This window comes from Apis cerana, linkage group LG1 (assembly GCF_029169275.1).
Source record: "Apis cerana isolate GH-2021 linkage group LG1, AcerK_1.0, whole genome shotgun sequence".
Taxonomy (NCBI): domain Eukaryota; kingdom Metazoa; phylum Arthropoda; class Insecta; order Hymenoptera; family Apidae; genus Apis; species Apis cerana.
The window spans coordinates 6,288,727-6,306,021 of NC_083852.1; the positions used below are offsets into that span (position 1 = coordinate 6,288,727).

Genomic DNA, 17,295 nt, shown 5'->3' on the forward strand with positions numbered 1-17,295 from the left:
GCTTCCCTCTTGGAATCGTTCCTGCGCTCTAACCCTATCCGGGGCGAGACAGACGCGACGGGGAATTGAAATTTTAATTAGGTTGTTTTTCAATTTGGCGTTAATTACCGGGACGCTCGACAGGAAAGAGGTTTTAATAAAATATTCGTCGGACGATGGCGGTGGTTACTGTGACCTCGAATTTGACGAGAAATTATTTTTTTTTTATTTCGTTTATTTTTCTCTTCTTCCCTCCTCTCTCTCTCTCTCTCTCTCTTTCTCTCTATTCGTGGTTACATGTTTGTGAATAGGACGGGGTTGCGTTGAAGCGGTGAGGTTTCTGATTGGTAGCGTGATATTGGTTTTTCACGTACATGCGATTTTACGATTTTAGGATGCTATTTTTAGAATGCAGATATTTTATTTTTGTACAGTTATATTGTTATTAATTTTTTTTTTTTTTTAGATTTTTTAGGAGAAATTTCGAAGATCTAGAAAGTTGTTCTAATGCGATCTAATGAGAGAAAAATTTTTTTCTTTCTTTCAGATTACCGTAACCACAATCGGATACGGTGATACCGTCCCACAAACGTGGATGGGAAAAATAGTCGCCTCGTGTTTCAGCGTATTCGCTATATCCTTTTTCGCACTTCCAGCCGTAAGTTTTATATATATATATATATTTTTATCAAATATTAGAAATTTAAAAAATTTTGTATTTGTTTTCCAATGAAAAGAATAAACGAATTCAAAAATTTCGTAATATTAAATACGAAGCATGAATAATTTGGAATTTCATCTGGACGAACGTACAAATATTTGATGTGCAACATATACCGTATTTATTTGTTGTATATACATTTAAATATTTGTATATATAATACGCTTCAAAGATATTTTGTACAGCAAACATAAAAATATTTGAACAAATACCGGATATTTGTCCAACATAAATTTAATATAAGAATGAGGAGGATAAAGAGAGCCTTTATTTAAAACATTTTCTTTTTCATTATATCTATATATATCCACTAATATCAATATAAAATAATCCACACGTGCAATAGTCACGTGTACCCGCATATTTCATTTATAATTACAAATAAAAAATTTTTCATTCTCCTTATTTTACACGAAACAAATAGAAAATTTCTCACATTTATCTGTCTAACATTATTACACAAAATATCGACGAATTTCCAGGGAATATTGGGCTCCGGTTTCGCGTTGAAGGTGCAGCAAAAGCAACGGCAGAAACACTTCAATAGACAGATACCTGCCGCGGCAATGTTGATACAGTGCCTGTGGAGGTGTTACGCCGCTGACAAAGCCATCAACAGCGTTGCCACGTGGAACATTTACATCAAGGATCCGGCACCGACCGGGCAACCCTCCACGCCATTGGGAAAGGTAAGGTTTTTCTCGCCTAAATGTTTCTTTCCCTCTATCCGCCCGAGTTCAGTGGCAGTAGCTACTATAGCCGTTGGTTGTTGTTGTTTCTAGTTGCTTTTTTTTTACGGTGTTCCTCGAATCAAAATCGATCATTTTCGATAATATATATATATATATTCTTTGCGTCGGATTCGTTCTCGTTTTTCTTGACGATGGAACGTTTATATAGGGGATATGTATATAGATTGGAGGATTGTTTGGTGTTTTTTTTTTGTTGAACAGATTATCATGGTGGATGTTACTGTAAACTTTGTTAACTTTGGATATTTGTTTCTTTTTCTTGTGGAATTAATTCTTGGTTTAAATAGGATAGGGTGAGGTTGTAGAAGAAAGGGTGTCTTGATGATTTTTTGGTGCTTAAGGTGTGAGAGAATTTGGGAGGTAAAGTCTTTAAGTTAAATTCACTTGGTTTAATTTATGAACATATCTGTGTTTAAAAGGTTTTTCAATTTGGTTTGGATCAAAATTAGAAGGTGAAAATTTAGAACAGGGATATTAAGTATTTGGTTTAAATCAGGTTTGAATTGGATTTTGATTTTTGAATTATATTATTATCTTAAAAATAGTTATTTATATTTTTTTAAATTTTCAATTTCTGATTCTCAAAAATCAACAATTTTACAGTAACATTTATACTAATCTGTTTCAACAATATGAAAATCATCGAATTAATTCCAATCTTTGTGTTTTGAACGTATCTCGGAATAGAAAGTTCATTTGTTATTTTTCTGTCGTACGTGAAAATTTATCTCGTTTGATCTCGGTAGATTGGATTAAATTTCAAAATTTACTTAATAATTTTAATTCGTTTCTCCGTATAAAACTAACTATTTAAACTTTTTTCCATCTCAGTTTACTCCTTAGGGGATTATAAATTACCGAGATTGTTCGAGTCAGTACATAAAAGATGCTTTTAAAATGGTGTTGGAAATTTTATTAATTATTTCATTCTAAATGCAATCTCTATTAAATTTCCTGTATCAAATGTATCTTTAAATTTTCCATGATATTTTCCTTGAAATTATCTAAGAAATTTCCAGTTACCATATTTTTGGGACAATAATGATATAATAGCATTCAAAAGCAAAAACTATTCACGACGCCATTTTAAAGACGAATCTGCTTGTATCGAAGTTCTTTGAATTTGAATTTAGCAGATATATTATTTCAAGCGAAGCTAGACTTGTCGATAGAAATCGAGAAAATCCGAACAAATTTATATACATTTAAAAATCAAGAATTATTAAAAGAAAAAGTTCGTACGAAATCCTGTATATCATTACCAGTCACAGGACTTCGATCTATCCCTCGTTGATGCAGACAAATAATTTGGCAGTGGATGGATGTAAGCCAGTGTTTTCCAACATGGGGCGTTTTAAATTAAAGAAATTAAAAATATTTAAAATTACACTGCTCTCTCTTCAAATACAGTATTATTTCACTCCTCGAAATACGAGAAAAGTAGAAGCTTGAAAATTTTTTTCGCGACACGTTTGTTGCAAAAGATAAGACTCGGTTCTCAATTAACCTAACCTCAATTTTTCCAACTTCGTTCGTAGAGGGCGCGCGCAGTTTCAAATATATCTCGATATATCTTGAGTATATATAATAAGATGTTTAATTAAAATATTTAACTTGCTTTCGTTTAAAGTTTGTTAATCGTTGTGAGAGATAATGACAAAAAGCTGATAAAAAAGGTTGGAAAACATTGATTGTAAGCAGAGAATGTGAATTCTGTTCTGTGTTTTCAATGTGCCGCTCTAATATCCGAAATATAATTAAAACTTGAGTATTGCTAGTGATTATTCGTGTTGATGCAGTTTCGAATTATGCTTGGAAGCTTTTTGTATTATTAACGTATTTTTTTTTCTTCTTCGCTTTTCTATTCGTTTTCTCAGTTCCTCAGTTGCAGTTTTTTAGATTTCCATTATTGATTTCCAACATCGAGGATCGTTTGTCTTTTAACTAACGTTTCGTTTGCGTTTCGACAAATTTTCGAACCGCGATGCAATTTGCTCTGTAATCGAATTAGGGATGGTGTTTTGATTAAGGAGTTAAGAGAAAAAAAATCGTTTCCACGTGGAAAATCAACTTTTCGAATGGTTGGTACGATAATTTAATAAATTAATGAGAGAATTTTTTCTCAATTTTTTTTATTTACAATCTTGCAAAATATTTATTTTTATTATTCTATCTGGAATTTTGTGAAAATTTTGTAACAAATTTTTAATCAATTTGGAATTAATAATTGAGAAATATTTTTTTGGGAGATCATAAAAATATATTATGGATTTTTCGAATTATTTTGAAATTCTGAAATATGGCTTTGTAATTTTAAAATGCAAAGTTATAGCGTTCCTTTTCTTAAGAATAAACAAATTAATCCAAATTTTTTTATAGGGGAAAAAAAAATTGCTTTCAATCGAAAATTAAATATTTTTTCTTTTTCGTTCAAAAAAATTCTACTTTTTCTATCGCAAAAAAATTCTCTCGTTCGATTACACTGCGAATGAAAATCTTGCAAATTTTTCAATATCAAATATATTCGAGTGAATGCTTAGTTGAATTTATTTCAAACTTTTCTCTTTCATAGTGTATCGTATGACGTTTCATCAGAAATTTATGAAAGTTAAAGGTGTCGATTAATCATTTTTATTTTTCCACGATATTGAACACTCTTTCGCAGAAACTTGCTTTCAAAACTTCGTTATAGTTGTTATGCAAATCGCTTCTCGCATCCTTCTTATTTAAAAAAAAATTTAAAAAACAAACGGTCGAATTAAATGATCGACATGACTCGGCAAAATTGATTAAAAATTGTGTTTAAATAATAAACTGAAAAAACGAATGTACGAATATTGTAAGTAAAAAATATTTCTCTCTTTCTCGCAATGCATTCGTATTTCAGTTATTTCTTTCGACTATCTACTTTGCAAAAAATGCATCGCGATTAATTGCAAATCTTCATTTCCAACGTTTCATCGATCTAGTGCAATTTTAGTGCAATAATTATTTTTTGCTTGGAAAATTTCATTCGCCGAATTATTTTTGCCAATTATTCTATCTTTTTTTCTTTCCTTTTTTTCTTTCTTTGTTGCCAATCTGCTAATCGAACGCAATGCCCGCAAGCAAGCAAAAAAAAAAAAAAAAAGATCAATCTTTTATAAAATTATATAAAAAAAAAAAAAAGAGAGAAAAATTTATTTCAAAATTTATATACGTAAAAGAAAAGTCCGTGGAAAGAAAATTTTGAATATTTCAAATCTGTCGATTCGAAATATACGAAATTTTCAAACAAATTCATCGGCACATGGAGATTCTACATGAGAAAAAAAAAAAAAAAAGAAGAAAAAAGAAAAAAGAGAGAAAAAAAATATACAAAGAGAAATCTCACTCGTCAGGTATCTCTCTCGCATCTGCTGCCAAAAAAAATTCTCGCGTGTTACATCTCCATTGTCCTCGCTATCTCTTTTTTCCTTTCATACGCCCATCTATCTATCTATCTGTCGCGAATCTATTACATTATAATAATCCCATTCATCGTACCATTATGCATATGTTTACAAAAAAAAAAAAAAAAAAAATGAAAAAAAAAAAAAAAAAAAGCACATCTCTCATCCTTTTGGATACGATATATATAAAATGTACCTAATATATTTCAGTTGATTTGTGTAAAGAAGATGGTATGTAAAGGCTATTTAGATTTATTTCAATTTTTAATCTTTTGCATGTTTATTTATTTATCAATTATTATTATTATTATTATTATTATTATCATTATTATTATTATTATTATTACTATTATTATTATTATTATTATTATTATTATTCACGTTTCTTTATCACGTAATATAGAACGGGAACGATTGGTGGCTGGGTTTTCGTGGGCCAACACACAAGTTCTGTTCAAAATATTATACGAAATTTATCCGACACTCGATCCCGCCCAACTTTTCAAATCACTTCTAGCTTTCGAATATATTCACACAATTTTTTTTTTTTTTTGGGGAGGAGGCTCTGTTGAAATGATTTTTCGATTCTTTTTCTCTCTCTCTCTCTCTCTCTCTCTCCTTCCCCACATATCGGACAATTTTTTATTTTTAATCGAATCGATAAAAGCAAAAGTATCATTCTGAACTGGAGTTTCGAGAGGGGGGTGGAGTGCAAATTGAAGATAAAGTGAAGGAAAAATTTGAAGAAATTGAATTCGAATTTTATCTTATCAAAAGGAGACAATTATCGTGGAAATATTATTGCGTGGGATAGGATAAGTAATAAATATAATACGCCTCGTTTTATAAAGAAGTATATATCTAACGTAGCTTGGATACTTTTGCGATCAGCGAGTCGATCGTGCTCACGATATTAATTAAAAAGATAGAAAATCGAATACGCTTTTTAGCAATTTAAGCTTCGAAGCAATTTGCATTGATTAAGATAACCAAGATGACAGAATAAATGAATAAAACGCATGAAATCGTAAAAAAAAAAAATATATATATCCAAGAAGGCAAGATGAATCTAGTAACCGCGGATGGACTCGTTTATTCGACATATAATACGTACATATAATAACTTATTGCTCCTTTTTATGTGTATCTATATTATTATATATTTTATATTCTCTCTCTCTCTCTCTCTCTCTCTCTTTCTACTGCACATACAAAGCTTCGTCTCGTCACTTGAATTTTTCTGAAAAGTAACTACGATCGTGTGTCATGCAATGTGATACAATTGTGTTTGTCGTGCATGCGCTTGTGTATCGTGTGCGTGTATCGTGTCTTCGTGCAATATGTTGTGTGTCGCTTTAACACGTACAGGGTGTTGAGAAAAAGTCGAGGATAATAATTTATTGTTGAAATTTGCTTGATAGATTCGTTGTATAGATCGCTTTGATTCGTGATTGTGATTTTTTTTTTCTTTTTTTTCTTTTTTTTTTTTTTTAGAGATACGTTTTTTATTTTAGATTTTATGGTGGTTTGTACTCCGTTTCGTTCTAAGGCTTAAGCGCTTAACGTTAAATTTTCCATGCTTTTTATTATACGAGAAAATTAAATCGAGTAGATTCGAGAATTGTTATTTTTAAAACGCTTAATTATTTAGAAGCTTCGATGTCAATTATTTACTTTCTACTCGTATTTGTTCGTATTTGTGTATATTTTTATATCATTCAACCTGCTCTTTTGAATTTTTTTTTTATTATTATTATTTCAATTGCGCTTCAACAAAAATGTAATTATAATAACAAATTAAATTATCTATCTTTAAGGGAATATATGTACGTACCTTTTTTATTATTTTTTTAAACATGTTTCGAATATAATAATGCGATTACTTTTTTCCTTTTTTATTGGAAATTTATATAAAATTAGTTTAGTAGAGGAATGGAGATAAACAGATAAGTGGTTATAAAAAAATTTTTAGGCTCACGCTTTTTCCGGATGTTAATCTATATTCTTGATATTCTTGATATTGTTAACATCCTGTACGTACAATTTGAATCGACGACGACGATGATGATGAAACAATTCTGCTTGAAACGTTTCGAAAAATACGTAAAATTAATAAAAACTTCGATTATTAATCGTTATGGATATAAGCATTTCTTTTTTTTTGCAACAAATTTCGTTCTAGATTAATAATCTTCAACTAGAAATTAATAAAAAGAAAAAGAAATTAGATATTTTAATTCCATTTCCCCGAGAAACTTTTAATATTTAAATTTTCAAATTAAATATTATTTAATTTTCTTCTCGTAAAAATTCGCAAATTTACGTTATGGAACGTTAACCGTGACGAAAAACCACATTTCAACTAATCAAAATTCATTATACTCACAATTTCCGCAATCGAGAAACCGCAATTCGATTGGTCGAAACTCAAACTCAACTAACCTACTAACAACTCTAACCAGTTTAAAACCGCATTTCAATTGATCCGAATTTACACAGTTCCCTCTTATTTCCAGGGGCCACGTATTTCGCGTATATTGCACGTATAATGTAACGATATTACAATGGTTCTACGTTACAATCGTACGTGCCGTTACGAGGAGAGATGTCGCGCGAGAGCAGAATCGTTTCACCGTTGTTTCACTCGGTATATATACACGTGTCGCCATTTTATTTTCGCATCGGCCTGCAAATGCAAAAAGGCGAACGCCTCCTCGGAGAACGAGAATTTATGCTCGTCGGCTGTTCCAATACTTCCGCTACCATCCTCCTTTCCCTCCCAACGATTTATCCACCTTTCGCGCGATACGATACTTCTTGTTTAACTTTTCATCATTTTTTTTTTATTATAACTTTTTGTTATAATAATAAAATTGTTATAAATATATATTTTTTTTACTCTTATGCGTTTTTTCATGTGCATTCGAAAAGTTATACGTGTAGAGTTATTTTTACGTGGTATTGAATATAATGGGATTAAATCTTTTAATCTTTTTTTTTTCTTATTGATTTTTATCTTATATTCTTTTATTGTTGTTCGTTTTTGGCTTTTGGCGCTTTCCAATCGTGAGTTGATATTAATTTATAATCTCTTGTTTTGATTATTTTATTTCATGTTTCTTTATTTTTAAGTATTTGGAATCGTTGAATATAATAGTTTGGACTCGAACCTAACCTCTTTTTTCTCGTATTCTGTTTCATTCTCGGTTCTTATTTAATGTCAATAAAATATAGAATATAATAGTTTAGACTCGAACCTAACCTCTTTTCTCGAATTCTGTTTCATTCTCGATTCTTGTTTAATCCCAACATATAAATTATATTCTTTTTGAGTTATCAAATACGAATTAGAATAAAATATCAAACATGTTATTCGAACATCCAAATATCATCGTCAATTATATTATCAATATTCAGGTATCGAAATTTTTTACTCGATATCGCGAATACAACGAATACGTCCAAAATCATAAAACTTTCTTCATAAAAGTTTCACGAGCCGACGAGCTACGTTGATTACAGGGATTTGATGAACTCGCTTTCAAAATTTCCTTTCCGGAATCTTTCTTAAGCGCTTAAAAGGATGAAATGTGACGTTAAACGTGACTTTATGTTGCCAATCTCAAATATCACAATTTGAAAACTGATAGTAACCCACTTTTGTTATCACGGAAACTCGTTTCGTTTTCGATGTAGCCGTGGACGTATTTGAGAAAAAAAAATGTTTGTGGAAAAAAAAATTCGATAAACCTGAAAAGTAAATGAACCAATTCACCCTCTTGTTTCATCTTTACCGGTACAGTAAACAATTCTTTTCCTCCACTTTCTTTTTCCTCGAGAATTCCGTATTTCCATTAATTAATTTCTGAAAATTTAGTAACTTTTTTTTTAATTACTTTTTTCCGTTTGCTTGGTTTTTGAGATATAAGTAGAGAGTTGTAATTAGATTTTTTAAAATTTTTTTTCTTGCATTTTTTTTTGTAACAAAAAAACATAAAAAGCAAAGGTAATTACGTGTGAAATTAATTTTTTAAAAAGCAAAGAAATTTTCTTATCTAATATTGGAAGATTATTTTTAATCTTCTAAAAATACGTATATAATATATTGGATAAAAATCAAATATATTCTTGTTTATTATCACAAATATGTTATTTCCTCTTATTCCTCCAATTTAATTATTTGAACGTTCAGCAACTGATGGAATAAAGTTGGAAACAAATGACACCGTTAAATGTAGATTATATCATTTTGGAATAATATTCCCACATTTAACCAGTGGCATACCTTATCAAGAATTTGATACGCTATCAGCGTGTCATCGTCGGTAATAATCAGAGACGAACATAGAGATTCATATTAATCACTGGAAACTGGAATTGCAAGGATCACCCAATTCAACCGAATGATACAAATCCTACTTTTGCTATATACGCGATTGTTCGAATAATATGTCTAATCGTGATCGAATTACTTCAAAAATATTGCTGCACAAAGAATATTAAAAAGAAGATGGAGTATTTAGAATTATAGAGATACGAATATAATCGTTTATTTATTTTCAACTTCCTCTTCTCCCCTTCCCCTCTTTTTCCTTTTTAAATGTACATTATAAGCGAAAAATTGGAACTTTCAAATTCATATAAAAATCTTCTGATTCGATTTTAGAGGCGAAAACAAACGCAAATATTGCCGTACAAAAATATCGATCGAGGTTTATCGATTAAGTTACAAGCAATATAAGTTTACGTCGATAAAAAGAGGCTACACCGTTGCACTCCATTCCCGTCTCACTTCGTCTAACTCAATTTGCTCATAACTTGATAAATAAACCTCGACCAACATTTTCACAGATCAATTTTTATTTTAACCTCAACGTAGAATCAAGAATTGTTCGTTCATAAATATAAACGACGATGATAATAAACAAATCTTCAAAATTTTAAATGTTCTATCGTAATAGACATGAATAACAAAATGAGAATATTCGGAAAGAGACAATCCTTGCCCGTATAATAGCCGGCCCGAGCCTAAGTTCTCAAGCGCACAGATGTTACCTCTATTGGCAAGAATAGGAAGCTTTTTCAGATGGATCCATGGCCGAGCTGTGGTGCTCGCTAGTAGGGATAGTGCATGTTGTGTTCGACGTGTGTTGTAATGGGAGGGCACCGGGGGTTCAGTCTCTGATGATCCAGGTGGCAAAGAAGGCGAGCGTGCTGAAGAGGCGTAAATCGAGGAATCGGATGGACGTGCAACAGCAGCAGCAACAGTCGTTGCCGCCGGTCACGATATCCGGTGGCATGTCGAGCGGTGGCGCCACCGGTGATCAGAACGACAATCAAAGGATGGAGAACGAGGGAGACGTTATCTTCTACATGGAGGAACCGAAAGCTGGCACGCCTAATCGCGCTAGACGCGACAATCGGTGAGTGGAGATCGATTTGCATAATTTTTTTCTTAATCACTTAAGGATCCGGTTATTTCATTAAGTAAATTTCATGTATAATCGAAAAGCCAACGTATAATGATTAATGTATAACGTATAACGTATAACGTATGATAGGTTAAGCTTGGCGATTAAACGAGAGAGATTAATTAAATTTTAGAAACTATAGACGACTCATTTGATTAGAGTTGAAAGAAGGGAAGAATATATTGGGTTGTTGAATCGTGACCATTTTTAGATGGATTATTGAAAATTTGGAATCTCACTAATGTATAGCTTGGAATTTGAGAATTGGAACATTTTGAGGTTAGAATGTTGTTAGTGCAGAAGATACTTTTTTTGTGTAAAGTTGTCGTTTAATTAAATTATAATAGACGCAAATTAAGTAAATAATTACGTTATTATTCGTATGTATGCACACATTCTACTTTCACTCCTATAATTTAGCTGCTTAATTTTGTAATTAATTTTGTAATTCGCTCCAGAGAGGGAAGCTAAAAAGCCGACTGACGCGCAATATAAATTTGGCATTAAATAACTTGATAGCTTTTAATTAATAATAATTTTAATAATATAATTCAATATTTAAAATTCTTTAAAGAAAAATTTTAGAAATAATCGTAAATCGTTGAAAAATATATTTATTTTAAAAATCATCTACTTTTTAATTCAAACTAAATTATTCAACATTACCTACTTTTCGATTCTATACATATCTTACAGAATCTCTTCGTATACTAGAGAAATCACAAAGATTTTCGAAATTACTTCGAATACGATTACATTATCAAAAAATTTCGTTTCATCAATATTGAATGTGAAATATCAAAGTACAGCATAATAAGTATGCGTTGTGAAGAAAATCGGTGAAAACCTTTGGAAATTTCGCAGTGAAATAATAGATAGATCGGGGAAAGTTGGCGTGACAGGAAATGTCAGCCGGCTGAAGGGCACTTTCTCTGGAGCGGCTTTGAACGTCGTACGAACTAGTTTCTCGAGTTTGGTAGTGTGAGTAGCGTATTTCCGGTTGGCAGGGGAAGCCTCTTCACCTCGCAGACGAGCTCCGTCACGGAGGCTACCAGCGACGAAATCGACATTGATATCGAGGAACCTCAGAGGGTTACCACGTAAGTACGCTTCTTCCTTATGCCATCTCGTGCGGATTTTCGCGCGAAATATACGTAGAGAACGTTTTAAGGAGGAAGTAGAGGGAGACGACTTGTGAATTCTATCTATATTGAAAAAATAGTTTGGATAGTATTTTTTATGGAGAGGAAGGGATATTTAAAATATATTTTAAAAGAAAGAAGCGGAGAAAATGTTAAAGCATACATTGAAAAATAGATTGAGTAGCTTACTTAGTGTATCTTGAAGTATTTTTTAAAGTTTGGAATAAAATTTGCACAAATTGCTAATGTATCGAGTATTTCTTAAAGATTTCAGTGAATAATTGTTGATACTATTTTATCAGCTTATTAAAGAGCTCTATTTAAATAGAGCTTTAGTTCAAATTCTCAGATTATGTAATAGAAATTTTTCATGGAGTCCAAAAGTAGTAATTATCGTTCGATTATTTTTCGTTTACCGATAACAAACAACGTGGAAAATCGAGTGTTGACCAGAGAATCGTCTGTATCTTTATGCAAATTACTTTCATTTTGCATGCGGGATCGATATTGACCGAAGAATTTTCGTCCGACCCATACATACGTAAAGGTCTTTACTGTGATACAAATGGCTCGAAACAGCAATTCGATTCAACTGGATCTTGTTAGTATTAAACGCGCTACGATTTGTACGAACCCCCACATTCGATCGATCTTTGAATTCACCGCAAAGGAAATACGTAAAGTGTGCGGCTAGCAGAAATTTGAATTGCGGTCGAGGATTGCTGTTGAAATAGTGATAACGGTAGCCTTTATGGAGAGACAAAAAAGGATTTTCGAACGAGGATATTTTTACTTTTAATTTCAAATTGCCAAATTTTCCTCACGATAGATTTATTTTTAATATTCGATCGATATTTTGTTCTCGTTTCGATCATATTTCATAAAAAAGAGAGTAAAATTAATTTTAACATTTTATTCTATTATATCTTTACATAGATTTCTCTTCGGTTTTATTCGTCAAAAATCGGCCACAATCGAGCTCCTCCTATTTTCATTATTGTATCCTTGAACGAAGCCGAACGTATCCGAACCTTGCCGAATTAACGCGAAGTCGAATTATCCGCTCGATCAAACGCCAACTATCGATTAATCGACTGTTTCGAGATCTCGTCCGAATTTTTCCGATTCTCCATTGCAGTCTATCTATCTAACCAATCATTTTTTCTACGTATAAAGAAATTATATTATTAAAAAATGATTTTCGACGAACGCTTAAAATCACTGGTCGTGTAAAAAAGCGAATCTATGAGAGGCAAATCTCTCGAGTTCGTGGCATTGACATTTCGAGGAAGTCTCCATTCTCGAAAGCGGAACGGAACGTTACCTCGCTCTCCTGAAAAAAGCTCTTCTCCTTCTCTCGTCTGTCTCTTCCACTTCTCCCTCTCCCCGTCGAAAAAGCACCGTACGTAAGTGCTTTTTTCACCGGTGCATTACTCCGCTTCACGGACGGCCTACATCCTTTGCTAGTCTGCCACTCGAACCTCCGACACAAAGACAAGTCGCGTTTCGAAGTTTCTCTGTTTTCTATCCGCGTTCTTCTCGTGATCTCTCGACTCGCTGCATCTCTCTCTCTCTCTTTTTTCTTTTTTTCCACTTTCCTTCGTTTCGAAGCGTGAGCCTTCCAACAGCTTTGCCGTTGAAACGTGAAATCGTTTGCGAAAATAGCCGACTGGGTTTTTCGCCCAGCCACTCCAATTTTTTCCTGTGAATTAAGAATTTGTGCGACACATTTGTGAATGAAGAATTGAAAAATACCGAGTTTATAACGTGGAAAGAAGGGGGAGGGTAGGAAGGGAAGGAAGATCTCGTTTTAAATTCTTTCTATTGAAGCGCGGCCACACGGATGTTTTTCTTATTATTTGCACGAACATTGCGGAAGCGTGATTAATTTCTGGATAGAAAAAGTGACGTAAAGAGTTTTTAGAAATTATCTTATCTACGTTTTGTAAAATATATATATTTTTATCTAGTATGAATTCTAATTTCACAACTTCCAATTTAATATAAATGATCTCCTCCATAAGTGCTATTGAATTTTCTTTTGTCCAAAATAAAAATATGTTGACCATATTTATCTTTTCGCGGAAAAGATCAAATTTGTAAAATTTCCTCGGAAAATTAAAATTTCCAAGAGAAAAAAATATATATATATATTTATAAAAGAAAAGAAAAGAACAAATATTACTCGCAATCTCGACAATAATAAGAGATATTGGAATATCAATCGTTCGAGATCATCGTTAGATAACACGAATCCTCTCTCAGAGGATATATACACGAAATCTTTCCTCGTGTTCCATTTTACGCTCCGTGGCGAGGGAAGCGTGTTTACTCGCGGTAAAGCAACGTTGAAATCGTAAACAACGGCGGCCACTTTCCCCCGTAACGTCTCTGTGAAGAGTTGGGAAAGCATAGGCGGATTGGTACACGCGTGTCGCGCCATAGCGGCAGCTACTCGAATCTGTGAACCAACGACGAAGTATGTTTGCGTATAATTTGGTATATCGACAGACGATGTTAGGCGAACGATCGATAACCATTGTCGTTTTCTCTTGAGCCGATAATTATTTTACGATTTATTGGTCGTGAAACGCGATGATAAAAACAAACACATCTCTCTTCTTTAATTTCCTTTTCTTTTATTTATTTCTACTCTATCCTTCTTATCTCGTTTATTGATCTCTCTCTTTCTTTCTTTCTTTCTCTATCTCTCTCTCTCAATTTTAAAATAGGAACGAATTTCGAGCGACAAATATTACTTTTTATATATTACTATCAGAGTAAAGAATATATTATATATATCTTGCGATGGTACTCGATGATGCAGACTTGTCGTGGCGAATTCACTGAAAATAGGATCGCTGTTATTTTCAGGCTGACGGAGGCGCATCGAAACGCAATAAGGGCGATCAGAAAGATCAAGTATTTCGTGGCCAGAAGGAAGTTTCAGCAGGCGCGGAAACCGTACGATGTACGTGATGTGATCGAGCAGTACAGCCAAGGCCACTTGAACATGATGGTTCGAATCAAGGTGAGCTGCGATCCTAATCCGCCCGACCGTTCACCGATCTCCATCACTTACCGACGCATCGTAATGCATGTTACGTGTCCGATAAACGTCCGATCTACGCCACTTGTCAAAGTGATCGCGATCGATCTATTGTTATCTATCTATTTCGTTTTTCTTTTCTTCTACAGGGACAAGTTGATATCGTGGAATTATGGAATAATATAATCGTGTATTTAAAAATTCAAGATCGCATGATCTGTGATTGCACGATCTCTATCGTTCAAAGATTAAAGGAGGTGGGAGGCTCGATTTCCCTCCTCCCCTTTCCCGATACGAATATTAATGTTTACATGTTTGCACACGCGTATCAAATATCACGGCTAATCTGGAAACGGATAAAGAATCAAAGGGAAATACTTTCCAAATGTAAATCCTGGTTTAATAATTTCCTAGAATCGACTACCACTAGCGAAATCAAACGCGACTCTGATACTGATTTAAAAAAAGGAAAATCAAAGTAACTCGAAATATTTCACGATAAAATAAAAAAATGTGTATCTCGAATCACATCTGCTGACTTGTGATCGTTATTATCCGTGATAATGCGCATCGATTCTCAACCGGGGAAAAGAGGAAAGAAAAAGAAAAAATAAAGAAATAAAAGAAAGAAGGAAAGGACGGAACAAAGGGAGAAAGAAAATCGGTCATCGAGGCGAGTAACGTTTAACATTTCGCGATGGAACGCGCTGTGAAAGACAATGGCGGCCTGTGTTGTATCGTTTCTCCATCGGGGGAAATGCAGATTGCGCGTCGTCGACAATTATTACGTCGCTGCCAATCGCTTCGAGCCGAGTAAAGCCAATGTCGGGCCACCGTAACAATAGGCCAACGGTCTGCGTTTGAACGATCGAGGGTCGAGGGGATTCAAAACGCAATTACATTTTAGGGGATAATCTTTTCGTCGAGTTGATATTATTTTAGATTTAAACGTGTAATAATGGGATCAGTTTTTGTGTATTAGTGATAAAGATTGTTTATTACAATTTTTATTAAAGTTCATCATTAACAAGTTGTTCTGTCAAAAACGACATTATCCTCGCAGTATCACTATTAATAATATTATTAACAGTTAGGCTAAGTTGGGAATAAGCTTTCACTTTTTGATTTTGAAGAGAATGTTTCGAGAAAAAATTTATTTTATTATCATTAAACGAATCAAAATTTCGAAAAACGATACATTTTTGATTATTGCAATTTCGTATGCATTATTCAATTAGAAACGTTTGTCCAAATCTAGGTTTAATTATTTTAGAAGCTCGGGATAAATAATCCTCTTCGAATCCCAGGAAATGCACAATAGCGCATTACTATTACATTATCCGGAATATTGCTGTTCAACTAGGAATTGGAATTGTTTGACCAAATTCGACATAATCCACGTTCTATGTCACGAAATATAATGCAACGATTTCCACTGGAAAAAAATGTTATTTAAAATGAACAAATCTTAACAAAATGCGTTATTATTCCTTTTACTTATTATTCAAAAAATGTGCGTTCATAAAAATTTGCACATAATAACTTTTTTTGCGATGTTGAAGACAGTTTGCAATCTCGGAAACGACGAGAAGTGGCGCGATTATTCAAATTCAAATTATCGATCGTGCTGATTCAATGGAAAGATGTTATTTGTTATATTGTTTCGAATGGGGATCAGGCTTTATTATATGAGCCGTCCAGAAAATCGATAACGTCCTTAAGCCTTCATGCTACCACGTTAAAGTGACGTTTCCCTCTTCTCGTAATTCTCAACTTTATAGTATACGTCGATTCATTGTATCATCGTGATAAACGAATAATAGTTTCCAGGCCTTTAGAGAAACTTCGATTTATTATATTATCGAATTGATATTATTAGCTCGAGATATAAATGTAGTTTCTTGAAATTAAATTCTTGAAGGGGTACAATTTTTCCATGTTTCTATGCCAAGTGAATGTTTTAGCAATTTTTCTGAAATTTAAATTTTTTAAAAAACGAAGTCGATGCGAAATTGCGGAGAATTATCGATATTACAGAATTTTGAAAAAGGAGATTTAAATACGTGTGCATGCTTTCTAAATTTAATTGATTAAATTTTTTATTTCTTATATATTTTTCCAGAAAGTTTAAAAAAGAAAGGCGATCTCAAAAAGATGAATTAAATCTAATCTTTGAATAATCTCAAAAAATCAAATTGCAAAAATTGCAATTTCTAAATATAATTTAACATTTTTCGATTGAATGTAATTTTATCCTCGAAACATTGAAATCTCTTGTCAACCTGTATCAATATTAATTTATCATCGACATTGAACAAGTTCGCGCTATTTATCGTTACTTGTTGCCCGTGAAATGGAATTAATTAACAAAGCTAATTAAACGATGCCTCGACATAATTAATTTCGTCCCCCTCGATAATGCATCGACGTTTAATGTTGTTTTTCGATCGCGGATAATGAACAAGATAATGCAATATTCGCACACGAAAATTGGCTATGCTGTGCAATCCAATTAAACGTTTCTCGCGTCTCCATGTGCATGTATACGCGATAGAACGTTCCTCTAACAAGTCGTAAGTTGTAGGTGAATTTGTTAAGTCTAATTGATTTGGATTAAATAAATGTGTTTCGATAGTGGAAAACCGTGTGTTCTTATTTATAAAAATTGAAGAGAAACGTGAAAAGCAACGGTATAATGAATATACAATAGTTATATAATATAAAATTAATCAAAATTTTTTTATTTAAAT

The 17,295-nt window shown here is 32.7% G+C and overlaps 1 protein-coding gene across 9 annotated transcripts in view; it reads left to right on the top strand.

Moving 5' to 3' along the window:
- Positions 1–17,295, top strand: part of LOC107994867 (potassium voltage-gated channel subfamily KQT member 1) — a 61,814-nt gene that overhangs the window by 36,390 nt on the left and 8,129 nt on the right. Inside the window, exons 7-12 of one of the 9 annotated variants that reach the window (XM_062080635.1) lie at positions 527–637; positions 1,183–1,389; positions 5,094–5,114; positions 10,062–10,306; positions 11,344–11,454; positions 14,371–14,527. In XM_062080635.1, the coding sequence (XP_061936619.1) occupies positions 527–637; positions 1,183–1,389; positions 5,094–5,114; positions 10,062–10,306; positions 11,344–11,454; positions 14,371–14,527 (852 nt within the window). Of the gene's footprint in view, positions 1–526; positions 638–1,182; positions 1,390–5,093; positions 5,115–10,061; positions 10,307–11,218; positions 11,455–14,370; positions 14,528–17,295 lie in introns of those variants that run through there. The other 8 variants (XM_062080638.1, XM_062080639.1, XM_062080668.1 and 5 more) reach the window with 8 other exon arrangements.